Source organism: Nipponia nippon, unplaced genomic scaffold (genome assembly GCF_047370975.1).
Source record: "Nipponia nippon isolate SJK-2023a ecotype South Korea unplaced genomic scaffold, ASM4737097v1 scaffold_32, whole genome shotgun sequence".
NCBI classification, from domain to species: Eukaryota; Metazoa; Chordata; class Aves; order Pelecaniformes; family Threskiornithidae; genus Nipponia; species Nipponia nippon.
This window is the reverse complement of record NW_028262350.1, coordinates 1,778,568-1,796,903: the sequence shown is the minus strand read 5'-3', so window position 1 is coordinate 1,796,903 and position 18,336 is coordinate 1,778,568. Positions and strand designations below refer to the sequence as shown.

Sequence of the window (18,336 nt, the reverse complement as noted above, 5' to 3'; positions counted from 1 at the left end):
CTTCTGTGGGTGGAATGGATTGGTCGTCACAGGACAGCTCAGAATGAACTTGTGCTGTCATTGGGGTCAGGGAGATGGCTTCAGAGACCGTGAGGTCAGGCCATTATATGGATGAAATAACATGTACAAATAAGGTCAACATTTTTTTCTACTTACTTAGTATCCCAGACAATGTTTACTATAGATACACAGTAATTTTTCTTTTCCAAAATAATTTGGAGGTTGTATTGCAAGGTGAAGTCAGGTATGTGTTCTCTGCTATGCTGGACGAGGTTTCTATCATTAGGTAAAAAAAAAAATCTGGAGTTACACTAGAGAAGGTAATACCCCAAGAAGTACCGTAGGTCAGAGATTAAGCCAAACACCCCCTGGTTAAAGAAAAAAAAGTGTCGGTGAGTAAGATTATTCCATTATTGTTTGCTGTAGAGATGGCGGTACCTTCCATGTATTTGTACAGTAATTTTTATGTGCCTATGCAAGCTCTTCCTGCATGAGGAAGCCTGCCTGAGCCGTTTTAAAGGCATGTGTATTAAGCTTTCTGTTACATATTTGCTTGCTATTTACCTTTGCCTGTCAGCTTATCTTTTAGTTTTAACTTTGTATGCCAGATGCTGTCTTCTGTTCTTGTGTGCTACTTGGAACAAAGGACTTCAGATCTGGTCAGGGTTAATGGATTTACCAGAAAAAGTAACTTTTGTAGCAGGAGGACACTCACCTTACATGTTATGATAAAGATTCTTAGGGAATTTGTGTCTTTCTAATTGTAGCGGGGAGCTTAGAAAACACTTGGTTGCAGCGCTACAGATTCTCTTATCTACAACTTTTATTTTGTATTTCTGTTACTTCTTTCCTTTTAAGGTGCACACGTTAAAACTCACAAAATATGCATGGGCAAACTCAATTTTAATACTTTTTTATTGTAGTACTATCATTTACTTTGGTAAATTCGTATCCCTGTTTAAAGTGCCTTAAAACAATTAAAACGTAGTTTAAATTCAAGTATTGTAAAATGTACAGAGTATAAGCACAAAAAAAGCTGCATAGTGAAAATGCTAGAGCAGGCTAATACATTCAGGCTGCCAAATACTCAAGTATTAACAACACCAGATCAGTATTAGGGTTAATGATAATTAGCCAGCTTCATACAGTAGATATAGAACTGTGGGCAATGTAACTGCATTGGTCTTACCATTAACAAAAGTTAGAAGCATAACTTAGCACTGAAAGAATTTGTAGTATCAGTTTTTGTAACACATGCCGTAAGTAATAAGGCAAATACTGACACTTAAATTAATCTTTTACATGCTGCTGTGAATCTAGCACATACGGTACGCTGCTTTTCTAGATTCTGAGCCCCTGCAATCCCAGTGGTTTCGGTGAGAGTTTGTGACATCCGTGCCTCTTAAAAATCCTCATAAGCAATCGCTCTCATCTTAGTACAATTTTGTTTGAATTTTTGTTTGAAATTTGTCTCCTAATGTTATAAAGAAGTATGTCTGAGCTTGCATTTCTGGTTTTTCTGTGTACAGATGCAAGATCATCTACTGTACTTTGTATTTTCCTGTAGCTACTTTGAGTAGGAGTGGGGGATACTTAATGGGTATGGTAGAATTTTACTTTGAATATGTAGCCCTTATTTTGTCCATTTAATTTGAAGATATACTAGTGGTACCCTGACGTAATAGTGACTTGTTACGTGTACTAGATCAAGAGCATAACTTACCTATAAGATTTGTCAGAAGAGGAATTTGTCGACAATATTTTAATTCACATTGTTATAATACACAAAATGAATTAATACCAGCATTAGAATAGTTGATTGACTCCTTACATTTGAACAATCAAAGGGCAGAATTTTACTTGCTGTGGCTAAGAAAGTTGTAGTACACATATGTGTGGACAAATAAGAGAATGATTGATTTTCAATGGAAATTCCTGCTTCGAAATGCGTGGAACAATATGGCTAAAATATTATTGGTTTGTAACAACACCTTTAAAAATGTTTGTATAATTATGTAGGGGAAAGACATTTTTGCTCAGTTGTTGCCTAAAAAAAATTTAAAATGCCAGCCACTTTTAAAAGAAAATTCTTCGTTAATAGTTTATATATTTTAAGAGCATTTTGTATGTAATTTTTGCTGTTAGAAAGTGTTATTTTAAAACAGATTTCAAGAAGTATGATGGTTGTGATATAAATTATTACAAGGATTCATCAGTCATTATACATATGCAATATTGAACAATTAAGAGAATGAAATATGCAGTTCTCATTTCCAGAAAGAGAAAACAAGTTCTCTTTTACATAGGCAGAATATGTCAAAGTATAAAGTTATAGTTTAATTTTTTTCTAATATTTGGTGAAATTCTACAAAACAACAACAATAATGAGAAAATTAAAGGGCTGCACCCAGAGTATAAAACTAGTAGAAGTTAGGTTTCTTGGAATCTTAATTCCCTTGCTCTTCTCCCTTTCTTTTAAAAGACTTGTATGTTTTTATCGTATTAATCAAAGTACTTAGTAAGATTTCGTAGTTGTAGCAAGATAGGAGGCCATGTAAGTCCATCTACAGTTTATTTCCAGAGCTCGTTGGAGATGAACTTTGGGTTAATTTGCTGTAGGTTAAGGTTTGATAGAAGGAATACTGCAAGATCTCCTCATTACCAGCCTGACTTCAATGTCGGGAAGGGTTTTCTTTTTAGTGTGTAAACATCCTTCATCCGTTGCTGCTAGGTGGAGATCAAAGCGCAATGAAACTGATTTTTTCCTTAAGCGAGGGTTGTCCTTAAAGAAAGAACCTTCCCATTCTTTAATGACTTCATCCACTTTTTCTGTCCTGAAACAATATATCAAATGTATTTATGACCCTTTAGGCAATATGAATTATCTATCTTCAGGACGGCTTTTAAAATGTAGAGAGAAATTGCATAATAAAGTGTCAAGTTATTTTAGATGGGCACTGAGACACTAGAGTTTTTCTTTTTTTTCCACAGGTTCATTCTCCAGAAAAGCTAAATAAAGGGTGAGGGTTCATTATATTCTTCTTTTTGTACTTTTAAGTAGACATGGGTACAAAACCACTGCTCCAAACACATCAGGCAGTTTGTTTCCAAGGAGAAAGTTTGGAATCCAAGCTCAAAAACTTTGCAAGAAACCTCTGTACTATAGTGGGCAGGACAGAATTCCTGCATCTGAATGCCTTCAAAATAGGGAGGAGAAAAATCTAGTTCAGATCCAAACCTCAGAATGCAGATCTACATTAAATTACAAAAGAAAAGAAGGGCAGAAGTAAAATACGGAGAAATGAAAACCCAGCTGATTCCATAATATATAGGCACCCAAATCCTATTGATTTCATCCTCTGACTATGTGTCAGGGTCCAGATGTAAAAGTCCGACTCTGGGGCCTTACTCATATAGAGTAAACTGTACCCAGTCGAGCAGCCCCGTGCAGATCGGACTGACGGTGTAAGATGAACAAAGCTCGTGTAGGAAAATAAGCTTCAGCTGTGGAGTGTGTATGGTGGACCACACGATGGCATTAATTTTTAATCCGGATTTCGATACGTTTTCAACAGATGCTTACAGTTCAGTGTTAGTGACACGGGACACTACTGTTTGTTTTAAATGTAATGTTAAATGCTAGTCTACAAAAGAGCTTAAAGAGCAGCAGAAAAAAAAAAAAAAGAATGAGGCAGTCCAATACTATTAAAGTAATTTAAGGTGAATAATACCTACTAGCAGACTTTCACATGCCCATTTAGGAGCCTCCGTTCCCTGTTTGGTAATTGGTGAAACGTAGGAGTTTCCAAATAGCAAGTTAGAGCAGCCAAGCCTGAATTTATGTGCATAAATATGCCCCAGAGGGACTTAACAAACATGGTATGGGCTCTTTTGCTTTCAGCCTTAACTAGATTAATTATTCATAGTTTCATTCTTAACAGAAATAGAAATTACAAATCAGAAGCATCATCATGATATTGTTAGCTTATGAAGTAAATGCTAATAAAAAGAACTTTAAAATTTAATGTATTGTTAAAACATGCCATTCAATATACCTTCAGAAACTATCGCTGTTATTCTGGAGCTTCTTGGCTGTCTGGGCATGATATAACAGATACTAAATAAAGGAGAACTCAAAGCTACTGGAGTGTAATGCCCACCATTTACTTTCAACTGTTATTTTGTTAAATTCACGTTTATCTTACTGTACAGTGCCATGAGCTTCAGCGCTTTCCTTCATAATATTTCCATCTAGGATTGCTTGTTTTGTCATCAGTTCCACCTTCTCAGTTTCATGCTTCTTTACACCATCTGTAAAAGAAAATGCAGATACACTAGGTATGCAGAAGAGTAAGGCCAGGACACAGGACCTAGAGGTATTTTCCCTCCTGCCGCATTGGAAGACGATCCTTTTGTAATATCCAGTAATTTGCCAGTAGTTAGGAACCATAATCCCGTAAGGGTAAAGTGTCTAAAAAGTCACCTGAAGGCAGTGTAAAGGCAATCTTGCTGGTGGTAGGCTTTTTGTCATCCTTCTGGTCAGGTACAGAGCAACGAAACCTGCAAAAATAAAAATTATTACAGTCATCTAATAATACTGAATTACTTTAATCCAAAACTTGTCTTATGAACAGCTATGAAAAAATTAAAAATACGAGAACCATGAGAAGTTCTGTTTGATTGTAGGAACTATTTGTTAGGATTTCTCATTCTGAGTATAGAAATGAAGAAAGTTACCAAAAATATCTGCGCAATTTCATCATTATTTTCGGACAGTTTTTAGTCAGTTTGTTGTGTGCTAGGAAGAGTTATTGAATTTTATTAGTACTGAATTGTGTGCATTTTCACAGAGTTAGAAGCATTGAATCTGAAACTGACTCCCCCGTTTGGAATCTTCTCAAGCAAACGTGAGAGGTTCCTGGACTGACGCTCTCCATTTTCTGTAGAAAGGCCTGAGAGGGGCAACGTTCCACTGAAAGATTTCAGAATTGCGTGCCTGGTTTTGTGAAGATAACAGTGCTGAGTGCAAGACAGGGTACTTTGCCTTTTCCTTATCCTCCTTGTTTACATTGGTATAGCTGCCTCTCTCATGTCCACGTTTCAAAATACTGGGGGGGGGGGGTGTGCCAGGGAAAGGGCAGACCTGAAGAGTTGCAACCAAAGCAACATGTCACTAGGAGGCATATTCTTAAATAGCATCCTGCTGTGTGCCTTAGCACACTGAACGATACGGAGCAGCATGAACTCCCCACGCAAACGGCATCTGTCACACGATGAGACGTGAACTCCCCTCCCAGAACTTCACGCGTGTGGACTTGCTCCATCAATGGTCTGAGACAAGCAGAGCCCACCTCACGCAGCTAATGGGATGCAGTCTGCATCAACACGCAGGGCCTCGAGTGAGGGTGCAGTAAGCGTGCTGTTATCTGCAATGCATCGTGGAGATGCTCAGCTCCAGAAAGTGCGGAATCAGTGAAGTTAAGTTACAATGAAACCATTTCTAAGGATTTTATACTGTAATTTTTTAATGATTGGGTCATATATTTACAATTCTGATGATTATTTCAATGAGAAGTTCTGACATGGAAGATCAGTTTGAGTACTTTTTCTCTAAACAACAAGTACCTGTTCTCTTCTTGCTCAAGCAGACTGCGATACGTTGCTATCTCCTCCTCCAGTTTCATCCTCGTGTTCAGGAGAATTTCGTGCTCTTGAAGCTGTTTCTCAATACCTCTTCTCACTTCCAGTAGCTCTTTCTCTAAGCATTCAATCTCAGCTTCTAAATTTTGTAGTTGCATGTGGTACTGCTGCTCTGTGGCACGCAATGAGCGTTCCAAACCCTTTTCCTGTGAAATATAACTCATATTTTAAGATTTGGAAAGCATATGTGTAAAGATGTTATGCATACTTTTCATTAACAAGCTGTGTATTTTTACATCAGTTCTTTTAAGAATACTCTTTAGGAACAGGAGTAAAGCTTTCAAGATAATACTTTTGCTGAGAAATTTTGCAGTAAAATCTGTAATAATTTAAGATAGGGTAAAAAAATGTAGCCGCCTGTTGTACCAGCAAACCACTGCCATTGATTTTACAGATCTCTGATTTTACCTGTATGGTTAAAACGATATCCAGCTCAGTACTGTAGGAGAGCTGAGTGGTCTGTGTGCTCTTGTAGCCTATCTATATTACTGAATTCAGTAAATTGCTGACATATTTTATCATGAATGAATTGATAAATTTGGTCCACACATTCAAAAAAAGTTATGAACCTGATGTGAATTGTTTAGGCAGAGTAACCAGGAACTTGATGAGGGAGTGTCATGCAAGTATGTTTGGCAGGCATGAAAACACGCGTATATTGAATGGCAGATCCTGAATCAAAACGTGCGATGCTCTTAAATGTGAGCAAATGGCGGGGTTCGTGCTCTGTGTGACGAGCTGAAAGTCCACCGCAAAGCTACGCATGTCTGTGTGTGTTGTATTTCCGCTGCAGAGTGGACGTGATGTGACATAAATTGTGGCATAGTTTACATCAAGAAAAAGATTTATTTTTTCCAGGAGATTTCAAGTTTCATTTTATGATGCTTACCACAGCGTGGAGAGATTCAATTTCGATCTGCATATGGTGCCACTGCCGTCTCGCTTCACAGAGTTCTGCTCTGGCTGCCTTTAATGCTTCTGCATCTTTGTCCATTCTTTTAATTGTAGCTTCTTTTAGCTGCAGGGGATATAAAAAAGATAACAATATTAAAAAACATTCAAATAATGATAAAAATCTCTAGTTGGAATTTTTTTAGAGTCTCATAAATTTGTTAAAGCTAACAGTGATGAGTTAATATTGTAGGCACCGTGTAGACAGGAAGCCCTTATCCTGCTGTGTTTGATGGGAAGCAGTTGGCCGCCTCTTTATCCCCAACGTATTTGTTGTAGAGGAATTCCCACAGAAATTAACCAGTTGCATTTAGACCTTATTCACCTCTGGAGTAAATGGGCTTAACTTCATGGAAATTAGAGGAATTGCAGTCAGTTCAAGGTTCCAGGTTTGAATAAGGTTCTTTCTTTGTTTTTAATGTATTTTTGATTTCTAAGACCAGCTTTAGAGAGGGAGCACTTTTGAGTGGTTGCATGAATATATCACAATTGACAATAGCTGTAATTATGTTTTTGCCTGATTTAGCCATTGACTAGATTTCAGATTGTCTTTTGAGAGCAAGTACCTCCGTTCATTTAAATATGAATAGCATCTTTATCCAAATCTACAACTTTTCCTTGTCTTCTAAGGACAGGTTATTTAAGATTATCTATCACAGGAAGGAAAAAATTGGCGTGTTCTCTTGAGTATCTGCTGTCACCCATGTTAAATGTGAAAATTCAGAAGTGAAGTGCCTGTTCTAAGCTTAATCCTGATCTAAAATATTATTTGAGATAATTTGCCATCCTTAAGGCTGAAGTTTATTCTTAGGTAAAAAGTAAATAGTCAAACAAGCACTGTATTGTGTTTGCAAGAAAATGTGGTTTTTTGGTTATTTTATAATCCTATTAAAAGTATTTTTTTTAAGCCAAGCCTGAGCAGTGTGGGGTCATTTTAGATTTGGGCTCATCTCTTATTTAGATAATGTGTTCATGCATTTAACTTCCAGAATGACTGTTTTGCTTACGAAAGTTATTTTTCATTTTTGATTCTGAGTTTTACTGCAAGTGGTGAAGATGCCATAAGCACTTGAAACAATACATGCTCTTTTGCATATTTTACTGCTTTGTGTAGGTTCTTATGGTGCCATCAATGCTAAGGAAATAAACTCTTTAATTCAGGTCTTATGAAGCAAGTAAAATAAGTTTCTTTTTCTCCCCCGTAACATACTGACCCATTGTAATTACTCCATGCCATCATTTTGGTGAAAAATCTGGATTTGGCTAATCCACAAGTGAACACTCAATATTCTTTGCTTATCCTTTTTTGCCTGGGTACTGCAGAATTTATGTGACAAGATTATATCAATAACATTGGCTGCTTTGTGCTGAACACAAATATAAGCTTGGCTTAACTGTCTAGTTTATAGCTGCTGTGTGTCATTGGATTACTGTGTAGATCAGCCAGATTGCAGCAGTAGCCTGGCCTGTGGTTAAAAAAACCCTCCAGAATTTCTGCAATACCTAAGAAGTACAACAGGGTGATATAATGCCTAATTTTCACCCTGAATTTCTTGACGTTTGGTGGCCGAAAATTGTTTTGCCGTTTTATTTCAAAGTTCAGATGGGTTTTAGAGATGTTTTGTATGCAAATCTATAATAGTAGCATTGTGTGTTGATAACATTTAATCAATCTGTATGAAAGAACAAATGATATTTGCTGCAGAGTATGACATAGTTTTACTGTGAACAATATAAAATAGTTCTTGAAAAGGTACAGTTTTCTTTACTATAGGTGCTAAAAATGGTAAAGCTTTCTGTATATAAATGGATTCTTTACATTGCCTTAGATTTTCAAGATTCTCTTTTCCTCTGGGATAACTAAATGGTGCTAGAGGTTACCATGTTACAGCATATGTCATCATTTTTAAATCACAACAATATCACTGTTGCAGGTACAGAAAAACACCCAGATGAATTACACAGCATTCGTTTAGTGTGAATTTCATACCCTAAACAAAATCTATTTCCGTATCTTCTAGTTCACATCTTACTGCAGTAAAATCAAAATCCCTTCCCCAATAATATGCTGCATTGAAAAGGAAATACTGTACCTCATAGAGGCTGAGGGAGGAATTGTATAGACAGGGATTGTCTCCTTACTCTGGAAGGTGTATGTCTGTATGAAGTCATTACCTGGGTCCTTGCTGAGATGATGGTCTTTATCTGATTTCTGGTGACGAGCGTTTCATACTTTGCCCTGATCTCATTGAGGAGCTGGGACAGTTCCATTCTCCTCCCATCCTCCACCTTGGCTAACCGAACCTTATTGATAGGATGAGCCGGCTGCTGCAGCGCCTTCACTGCCTGCAGTGAGAGGAGAGAGAGGCAGAAAGTACAGGCAGATTTTAAAGCTGCAGAGCTTTATTTTTGCGGAAGCGCTGGAAGGTCAGAGGCTTCCAATCGTTTCTAAAAGCAAAGATCTGTCGCTTTTGCAGCGATTAAAATGATTCCTAAATTCTGTGCTGAAATGAATACATACAATGTCCGTATGTTTTTGTTACACTATAACTGTGGGGTTTTATAAGCTCAAAAATGTGAGCAAAGGACAAAATTACAGCTGCACAGCACGAGAGTGCACTCGCAGCGGGGCAGGGAAGAACAGCTTCCCAGCAGTACACCTGGATTGGTGTCAGTGCTGCTGCTGGAATGTGCCTTCCCCAGGCACTTGTGCAGCACTGGAGCAGGTTATCTAGGGATGGTACCAAATTTCCATCCTTGAAGGTTTTTAAGACTCAGCGAGGCGAAGCCTCAGGTGGCTGACCTGATCTAGTGTTGAGGACTGTCCCGTTTTGAAAAAGAGCTGGGCTCCTGGACATCCTCTCACCCAACATTTCGGTGTTTTTATGGGCAGGAACACAAAAAGAGGAAGAGGAACCAGCACTACTCGTGGTAGAGAGTGCTTGTGCACCTTGTGCCAAGGGCTTTGCTCCTCTTCTGTAGAGTGCAAAGCTCTGGTGAATTAACACTTCAAACATAGGTAACTGCCGTCAGAAAAAGTGTCTGGTTTGTCTCTGAAGGTGCTCCCGGTACCTCTGCGTGGGTCAGTGTGTTCAGGTCACAGAATATGCAGATTATGTAAGATCCTTACACCTTTCCTGACAGGTACCAGGGAGGTAGAAAGTATAGGTTGTCTGCTGTGCTGTATTTTCTGCAAATAATTTCCTGGCTCACTGTATCTACCATATGATCCAAATGATCTTGTCTGCTAAGAACGGTGTTTACCTATTTTTTGAAGTTTTTTCAGTAACGTGCAATACCAGATATTTAGTAAAAAAATTCAGATTTCAGTAAAATTAATAAAAGTTCACTAAATAGAATGCATTTTTAGGCTCCAAATAAGAATATACATCAGTAAAATGAGAAAAAAAGGCAGTCAACTTCTACAAGACACTTGTCTCTTTAGAAGTCAAAATATTGTACCACTTAAAAGTCTCCTTGTGTGCATAAGGCTTCCTTGTTCTTGGCTCTGTCTGCTGGCACATGTAAAAGGATCCTGTGTTCTGATTTTATTTTTCTTAGCTGGCTGTTTTTCAGCTGACCTGGACCGAGATGAGAATGTTTTGTTGTCCACTATCTTTTCGACAAGTGTTTTAATTATTCTAGTTTTATGTAGTTCTAAATCCAAAATATTGACAGTGTTTTTCATTGATGGTATGAGAACAGTCACATAATAAAAACATTAGGAATCCATCAGACAAACATGAGATGTTATACCTTAGGACAGTATAAGTATTAATAGGAAGAGCCTATGCATTTAACCAAATAAGAACTTGAAATGTAATTTAAAGCCTTCCTTTTTCTTTGCATTGCAATACTGATTGTTTACAGTTTGCTTTCAGTTCCCTGGGACTCAGAACGTCTTCTGTTTACATCAGGCAAAGTCAAGGCTGTCTAGCGTCCAGAAATGAATCCAGGAATGGATGTTTGAAATACAATATAGAGGTCTGCAGGGATATTGGATTTGGTCCCACAGACCAAACTTTACGCATCAACAAGCATCTATGGATGAATCTTCATATTACCAGGAGCTAAATGTTTGCGAGTTGATAAAATTTTTTAAAGCTTTTGAAAAATAAATTAGCCCTAATGCTTTCTTTTTCCTTCTTCTTTTCAGGTGTAAAGGGTACATCTGGCTATGAGATCCCTGAAGGCTAAAGGTAGGTAGATGTAAGCAATTGTATCTTTACTAGGATTTACATAATTCTGAATTCTAGCTGCTTTCAATGTTCATATTTTATTACAGATGTTGGACTTTAGTTAACTTAATAGTTCAGATACTGTGCGTCAATTATTTGGATTCTGTGATACCGTGTAATAATGCTATAGTGATTGCAGACTGCTTTGGTTTACCATTGTTGCTTTCTCACAAGACAATAGCTAGAGTGCTTTCTAAATCTTACATACTTCAAAACTGCACCCTAGGCAATTCTCAGTTGTCTTTTAGATCATAATGTTCGATTCAGGGTTACTGTGTATGTGGGTAAACTGCATTCAGTGGCAATCTACATTGAACGATGTAGGGAATAATGATGTCGTAGCAATCACAGTTGCAGTCCTTGAGGTATGTATGGTATTTCCTATTTCTTGGTATACATTTATACTGAAAGCATATGTGTCTTTGGAAGAAGAAGACAAAAGAGACTCATTTTTTCTCTTCAAAATGGAGACGATGTTAATAATGAGGAGGATGTTATGGTTTCAGGTTTTCCACATATGAGAAAAAACATTATGGATAGGAAAGAAAGCTGATGAATGCTGTCCTGTCTTAGGAAGAGAAAAAAGTTCCTTCAATCTATATTCCTAAAATTTCTCTGTAACGGTACTCTTGGTAATCATACCCAGCTACATAAACAACCTCAATTTGCCATTTCTGATATCATTATTTTAATTTTTATTGTAGTTATTTTAATTTAAAAAATGTAGTCTGCAACAGTAAAAATCTTACTGAAATATGTTGCATGTAGTAAGATTCTTTTCATTTATTTATCAGCACTGTTCTTAAAGGGGAACAAAAAGAGGTACAGTTGTGTTCCATGCTTTTAGAAAAGAAATTACTTCCTTAAACTGTTGAAGATGGTGCATTTACTCAAGAGGTTTTCAAGTTCTTCCCTCTTTGTACTGGCATATATAGAAGATTCTTCTATTTCATTCCTTTGGGTTATTTATCACAGTGCCTTTTCTTTAACTGACTGGATTTTAGATGTTGTGATTCTACCATGCTGATTTAGTTCTTTGATTGTTGTTTTAATTACCCTGGCTTTTATGAGTTCCAAGCAGGAAGCAGAAAAAATGCTACTAGTGGGTTTTACAAAAGGCAGAATGGAAGCACAGTATGAAATCTGTGCTCCCATTGAAATCTTGGATGGGGTCAAATGTTTAAGGGATGTGGTAGAATGTGCAGAACGTTTGTATTCTAGAGACACAGTAATATGCATGTAAGAGGTCACGGTAACTTCCTTGTCTTAGCTAGGAATCACAGAAAAATCGTCAGCGTTTTGGCTCAGGAACAAAGGCTTAGGTGTCAATTGTAAGGGGATCGTATTTTGGTTCATAATTTTGTTTTGGATGAGATTCCTTCAAATAGTTGGTTTGAGCTGGACATCCTGAAGCCCCGTTCAGGAGCCGAAAGATCATATTGTGCTCCCACCAGATGGCACTCCGGGACGTGGAACCGCGCGTCATGGCTGGGGTTGCTGCCTGCTTGGAAACCAGGGGATCCCTTCTTTTCCACTATAGTTGCGTATCTACAGTATGTTGTTCTGTTTGCAAAAACTTCTCTCTTGAATTGGTAACTTTAAATTATAAGTTAGCAAGTATTCCTTTAATCCCACATTGAAACAGTTTTTTTTAATGTGTAAATGTGTACGTGTTCTAGCATGGATTAATTTCTTTAAATTAATGGGGAGTACTGTACCACACGCATAGTATGTGGTAAAGCAAGATAACCGACAAAATGGCAAATATGGATCAGGAGCAGCAGTCCTAAATGAAGAATAAAGGGAGACTAATATCTTAAAGCTTGTCGAGTCCTTTTTATTAGTCAAGAAAACTGGAAAATGAAGTTAGAATAGCAAAATTATTTTATCTATTAATTACTAAAAATTACAAAAAAGCATATCTAATTAAATGCCTACTGTGTGCACCATATTTCTAGCTATTAAACAAAGAATTGATGATAAATTTAAAGAACACCGTAAAAATAATACCGGTAATACCAATAGACTGAAGCAGAAAATATATTGCATGACTGCTAAGAATGAAAATGAAGGCTTTGGCTTATGTAAAAAAACCTTAGTAAAAAGCCAATCTATTTTTATCACTTCATACGAAAGAACCAAATTATTTATCCATTTTGGCTTTGAAAAAACATGGAGTGAACGCATCCTTTGCAATATCAGATTGTGCCTTATATCTTCTCTTCAACTTCCTTAACATGGGATGCAACAACTTTTCCATCTACCACTTCTTCAACAATTGTCTTGATCTTTCTAGTTTTGGTAGGATCTAAGCATCATAAACAAAATAAAAAAAACGTTTATCAAAGTGTTAAAAATTATAAAACAGAGCAGCACGAGTACATGAACAGTTACATCCTTTTCCTTTCAAACTGGCTTCTTGTTATAATGAACTCTATGATGTAGTTAAACAGAATAGCATGTATTATTTTGTTTATAAGAATGACTTTAGAAACAAAATTTTATTCAATCAAGTTCTACCTACCCTGAGAAGAATCCAGTGATTGTGTTTGTGATTTGGACCCTGTCAAGGATGAGCTTTCAAATGTAACTCCCTGTCCTGCGCTCCTAAAAGTGAATCAGAGACACGCAATATTGCAGAATGTTTGTCAGGATCAGGAGAAATTCCCTTTTCATGTTGGCATTGACAGATTATTTTAAATACCGAGCAGAATGGTTCATTCTTCTCGTTAGTGTGTATCTGTAGTATTTCAGAATCATTGTATGTGCCTTACTGTCTTCTGGTGAATGTACCGCCTGTTTTTGCCTCTTTTTTCCTGGAAAGGATATTGCTACAGAAAATAAAACAACGGAGATATTTTATGTAAATTAGTTACTCACACAAACTCCCCATCCAGCAAGCGACGATAGGTTTCAATCTCCATTTCCAGGCGAGTCTTGATGTCTAGAAGTTGTTGATACTCTGCATTCTGGCGCTCCATATCCGCCCTGACCTGAAACAGCTGAGACTCCAGATTCCCAATCTGAAGTTGCATTTGTGAAAGCTGAGCACAGTAACCTCCTTCCGTTTCTGCTAAAGTGTCTTCAAGGGATTTTTTCTGTGTAAGAAGGATATTGAACAATCTCTGATTGAGGGGAAAAAATTCTTTACAAAGCCAAACCCAACTGGAATAGTTTAATGGAAGTATAGCCTCATTACTTAAAGATTTTCATTTTTTTCTTGAAATACCAGTTTGAAAACTGGCCTTTGCTGCTTCACTGAATGTGAACATAAAAGTTTATCCGCTTTATAACATGCTATTTGCAATCCAATTATATATATTGCTGCTATTTAGGAACTAAAAGAATGCAGGATTTAATAGGAAATAAATGCAAATCTTAAACCTATAGAATAGTATAAGATCTAACAACACTTTTGAAGTTGGCGAATTTACTCTGACTAGTTAGCAGCTTCCTTAGAACGTACCATGGCAAGCTGAGATTGTAGTTCAATTTCCAGGCTCTGAAGAGTCCGTTTTAAATCTGTGATCTCACTCTTTCCTGACTGAAGCTGCTCAGTATTGGTGGAGATTTCCCTTTTCAGCTCCCCACTCTGAAATGACAAGGAAGAATAGAGCGTAATTTTACTGTTCCAAATATTTAACTCATTTTTACATGCATTTCGCGGAATTTGCCATCGCTGGTTGTTACTTTTTCATTGAACCATGCTTCAGCCTCTTTACGATTTTGGTCAGCAATGACTTCATACTGTCCCCTCATGTCATTCAAAAGCTTGGTCAGGTCAGTTCCTGGAGCAGCATCCATTTCAACACTGACTTGGCCAAATGCACTGCTTTGGATGCCCTGAAGCTCCTGGAGAGATTTAAAATAAAGAAAAGTTTCTGTTAATAAAAGGCAAAATAGTTCTACCAAAAATATCCGTAAAGAAATATATGTGATATAAATTCTGTTTCAACAAGAATCCATAGCTTGTGTGTGTGTTTCTTTCACTCTTTCACTTAGTAAACTCAAAAAAGAACAGCAAACAAAACAAATCATGAAACCAAGGAACTCCCAGGGAATAATAGGGATAGGATAGGAACAGATAAGGGAATAATTTGATATTTCACAATTCCATCTATCTTGTTATGAATTCACAAATCACAAAAAAGTACCTCCTCATGATTCTTCTTGAGATAAGCCAGTTCTTCATTCAGGCTTTCAATCTGCATCTCCAAATCAGCTCTTGTCAAGGTCAGCTCATCAAGAACTCTGCGCAGACCATTGATGTCAGCTTCCACGCTCTGGTGAAGAGCCACTTCATTCTCATATCTGTAAATAAAGTAATTAAATATGATTTTTTACATGGTTAATGAGGTCAAATGCAAACTAATACTATGTACTTATATAGCTTTCAATATGAAATCTTAATACACATAATTATTATAATATTGTTTAATAATTACGTTAAAGAATTCTACAAGGAAAGAGATTTTTAAGTACAAAATATTTTTTTCCTTAAAATATTAGTAAGAATTTTTTGAATATTAAGATATACTTACTTCAGTCTGAAATCATCAGCAGCCAGTCTGGCATTATCAACCTGCAAAATGATTCTTGCGTTGTCGATAGTTGCATTAATGATCTGGAATACAAACAATGTTCAGAGAATGATTTTATAGCTCAGTGGTTTTGCAGCTCAATATAGCTATTTACATAACTGTAATCCTAAATACGATTATAATATTAAATATAATTTGTTAGACTCTTGTATAATTTACCATGAAAATAGATAGGACATATTTTCAGCTTCTGCAAATCAGCATGCTTCACTTAATGGTAAAATACCGGTTCACGTTCTACGACTAGATAGTTTATCATCTCTGAAGACCTTGCCAGGTAGTCTGTCTATTTCAGGAACTGAATTGGGGATGTAAGAAATATGAAACCTATTAAAATTTAAACTTTGTAATTTACAAGAGTTTGTAGAACTGGATTCCATCACTGCCTTCTCCTTTGTTCAGATTAGCCCGAGTCACGCAGCATTGTGCGATATAGTTACAGAACTGCCGTTAATCTACAAGAAGAATTTAACACATGATGCAGGTGCAACGTGATAGAGGTTATTACAAGCGTCGGTACTCTAGAATAGATTTGCTCTTGGTTTCTGAAAGGAATTTGTTATTTTTATCCAAAATATTATTAGGTGAATTACAAATGTAAAGGTATGCTAAGTACATGCTTTGGTACCTTGTTTCGAAGATCTTCAATTATAGGATAATATTTACTGTAGTCATTCCCACATCCAGGGATACCAGTGCCAGGGCCGTTTTTCTCATACCACTCGCGGATCTTGCCCTCCAACTCAGTATTGGCATCCTCCAGAGATCGTACTTTGTCCAGATAAGCAGCCAGACGGTCATTGAGGTTCTGCATAGTTTCTTTTTTTGAGCCAGAAAGAAGGCCACCATCGCCAACACCAGGAGTGCCAAACCCACCTCCAAAACCAGATCCTGAGCCACTACCAAAGCCACCTCCAAAACCAGTGCCTGAGCTGCTGCCAAAACCACTTCCTAAACCTCCGCCATAAGCACTGCCTAAGCCACTTCCATAGCTGCCACCTAAACCACTGCCAAAGCCTCCACCAAAGCCGCTACTGACGCTGCTCCCAAAGCCTCCACCTGAGCTACTCCCAAAACCCCCGCCAAAGCCAGAGCCTGAACCAAGCATAGAAGCAGCACCAAAACCTCCGCCAGATCCACCACCAAACCCAAATCCACTGCCACCAAAGCCTCCTCCACCGCCAGAAGCAGACATTCTCAGAGATCCCCCGCCAAGTCCACTCCGAGAAGAGAACTGCCGGGATCCACCACTTGTGCGCACAGAGAGGGCCATGGTGCTCAAGGTGCCCGGATCTATTACGCGAAGCACGCACCAGAGAGCAAGGCAGATCAGGGAACGGTTTAACCTTTATATAGGGAAGGCAGTGGGTGTTTCAGTAGTAGTCCCCACCTCCTAGGAAGATCTTTAATTCTTGCTCTCTCTCTCGGTTGGGGGGAAGTCCGCTTAGTTTGTCCGAAGCAAACTAAATGATATGTGCCAATCTAAATTGCCAATGGGAGTGGAAATCTGGTGCCCTCCAGGTGTTTGCTGTATGAGGGGAAATGGGTGGAGTAGAGCTAAGACATCACGATGATGTTTTGCCATGTGCAATGGAGCACAAAAATTTCTTTTCACATTTAAGTCCTTCCTAAATAATTTTTTTGTCATTAGATTGCTTTCTTGGTTCGGGGCTATTATTATAGAAGTATGCTGAAGTCAGTGGAGTGATCGCTTTCATATCATACTCCCAGTGTGTGTGTCAAAAATGTGTTTCTTTTCATAATACCTTCCCGGCAGGAACCTCTGCCAGATTAGCGCTCCCTGTACATTTAATAAGAAGAAAGAAAAGTGATCAACAGAAGTGCATGAAGAGGCATATGGACATTGAGTGATCTGCAGGTTGATCGTTAATATGAAAACATAAATATACTTGATTATACTCAATACAATTTGTAATTATGTTTTCTGCCCTAAACCTTTCATCATTGAAATATCTCTGTGTAATATACATAGCCTATACCAACAGTTTACACTTTCGAGCTGAAAACTGACCAGTTTCTTCTAAATAGTTTGCTGTTATCTCTGAATAAGGATAATGGTTTCTGTATTTTGTGCTTTTTATAATATAAATCTGAAGATCAAATATAGCTCTTCTGGTTGCAGGTTTAGGCATGGAAACCCTTCAAAACCAATATACTTTTCTTTTGAAGTTATTCTGGTGAACAGAAAATTGTTTTTTCTTTGTCCTGGCTTAATTATATGATTGGATTTGTCAACTGAAGTGTATTCATTTTTAATTTGTCCGCATCCAGGAGCACGGGTGCTTTTTTGGGCAGAAATGTATTATGGGCAGTAGATCAAAGGCTGAAGCAAAGCATTTCATTTATGTACAAGTGAAATGGTAGCCTGGTATCAGTGACTCATGATAGTGAAAGCAGAGGATTATTTTCTTTGGCAGCTGTTTATGTACAGTAAATAACACACCGGACAGGTGAGATTTCAAAAGGAAGAGTTTTTTGTGTTTATGTTGCCAAGAGGAAAACGTAGACTTTCTGGACTGAAGATCTGGGTGTGGCATAGGAGACTTACGCTGTGTGGGAAAGGGTACGTGCAGTAATTGCTGGAGAAAGGTTTAATAGAGATGGTGGTCTTTTTATTTCTGAACTGAAAGGCAAAATACATTATTGATAAAATATCTTTGCTTGCTGTAGTCCCTGGTGATATAAAAATTCACAGAGAGTGAAAAATAATAAATACACGTCTTCAATTTATTTATTCGTTTTAATTTACTATGAAATGCAAATTGACATTTATTTGAAAATCAGTTTTCACTGAATTGAAGCTGCATTAGATTTGAATGGTAGTT

The 18,336-nt window shown here is 37.4% G+C and overlaps 2 protein-coding genes and 1 long non-coding RNA gene across 5 annotated transcripts in view; 1 reads left to right on the top strand and 2 right to left on the bottom strand.

Annotated features, from left to right (window-relative positions):
- LOC148054237 (uncharacterized) overlaps positions 1-18,336 on the top strand; it is a 170,353-nt gene that overhangs the window by 2,771 nt on the left and 149,246 nt on the right. The window contains exon 2 of the long non-coding RNA XR_015707421.1: positions 10,808-10,850. This is a non-coding gene — a long non-coding RNA (uncharacterized LOC148054237). The remainder of the gene's footprint in view (positions 1-10,807; positions 10,851-18,336) is intronic.
- KRT222 (keratin 222) lies at positions 444-8,989 on the bottom strand. The gene is made up of 6 exons (XM_009461886.2): positions 8,827-8,989; positions 6,590-6,718; positions 5,626-5,846; positions 4,484-4,560; positions 4,206-4,311; positions 444-2,834 (listed from the first exon to the last, which is right to left on the bottom strand). The coding sequence occupies exons 1-6, from the start codon at positions 8,920-8,922 to the stop codon at positions 2,621-2,623; spliced, it is 843 nt and encodes a 280-aa protein (XP_009460161.1). The 5' UTR covers positions 8,923-8,989; the 3' UTR covers positions 444-2,620.
- LOC104009854 (keratin, type I cytoskeletal 12) lies at positions 12,995-16,778 on the bottom strand. 3 transcript variants are annotated; one of them, XM_087769889.1, is made up of 9 exons: positions 16,568-16,778; positions 16,119-16,507; positions 15,431-15,513; positions 15,044-15,200; positions 14,580-14,741; positions 14,356-14,481; positions 13,770-13,987; positions 13,414-13,496; positions 12,995-13,197 (listed from the first exon to the last, which is right to left on the bottom strand). In XM_087769889.1, exons 1-9 carry the CDS (start codon positions 16,761-16,763, stop codon positions 13,100-13,102), a joined length of 1,512 nt encoding a protein of 503 aa, XP_087626015.1. In that variant the 5' UTR covers positions 16,764-16,778; the 3' UTR covers positions 12,995-13,099. The 3 variants fall into 3 exon arrangements, with proteins under 3 accessions (XP_087626015.1, XP_009460162.2, XP_087626016.1); XM_009461887.2 differs by having other exon boundaries at positions 13,776-13,987; positions 16,556-16,763; XM_087769890.1 differs by having other exon boundaries at positions 16,119-16,763.

What these genes read in the sequence shown, in the direction of transcription:
- KRT222 (XM_009461886.2), bottom strand. Translation starts at nt 8,922, where the DNA reads ATGGAACTGTCCCAGCTCCTCAATGAGATCAGGGCAAAGTATGAAACG. An exon ending in TCATCTCAGCAAGGACCCAG is followed by an intron (nt 6,719 to 8,826) that starts GTAATGACTTCA and finishes TATCCCCTGCAG; the next exon opens with CTAAAAGAAGCTACAATTAA. An exon ending in CTTGAGCAAGAAGAGAACAG is followed by an intron (nt 4,561 to 5,625) that starts GTACTTGTTGTT and finishes TTATTTTTGCAG; the next exon opens with GTTTCGTTGCTCTGTACCTG.
- LOC104009854 (XM_087769890.1), bottom strand. Translation starts at nt 16,763, where the DNA reads ATGGCCCTCTCTGTGCGCACAAGTGGTGGATCCCGGCAGTTCTCTTCT. An exon ending in TCAAGAAGAATCATGAGGAG is followed by an intron (nt 14,742 to 15,043) that starts GTACTTTTTTGT and finishes AAATCTCTCCAG; the next exon opens with GAGCTTCAGGGCATCCAAAG. An exon ending in TTGCTGGATGGGGAGTTTGT is followed by an intron (nt 13,497 to 13,769) that starts GTGAGTAACTAA and finishes ATTCACTTTTAG; the next exon opens with GAGCGCAGGACAGGGAGTTA.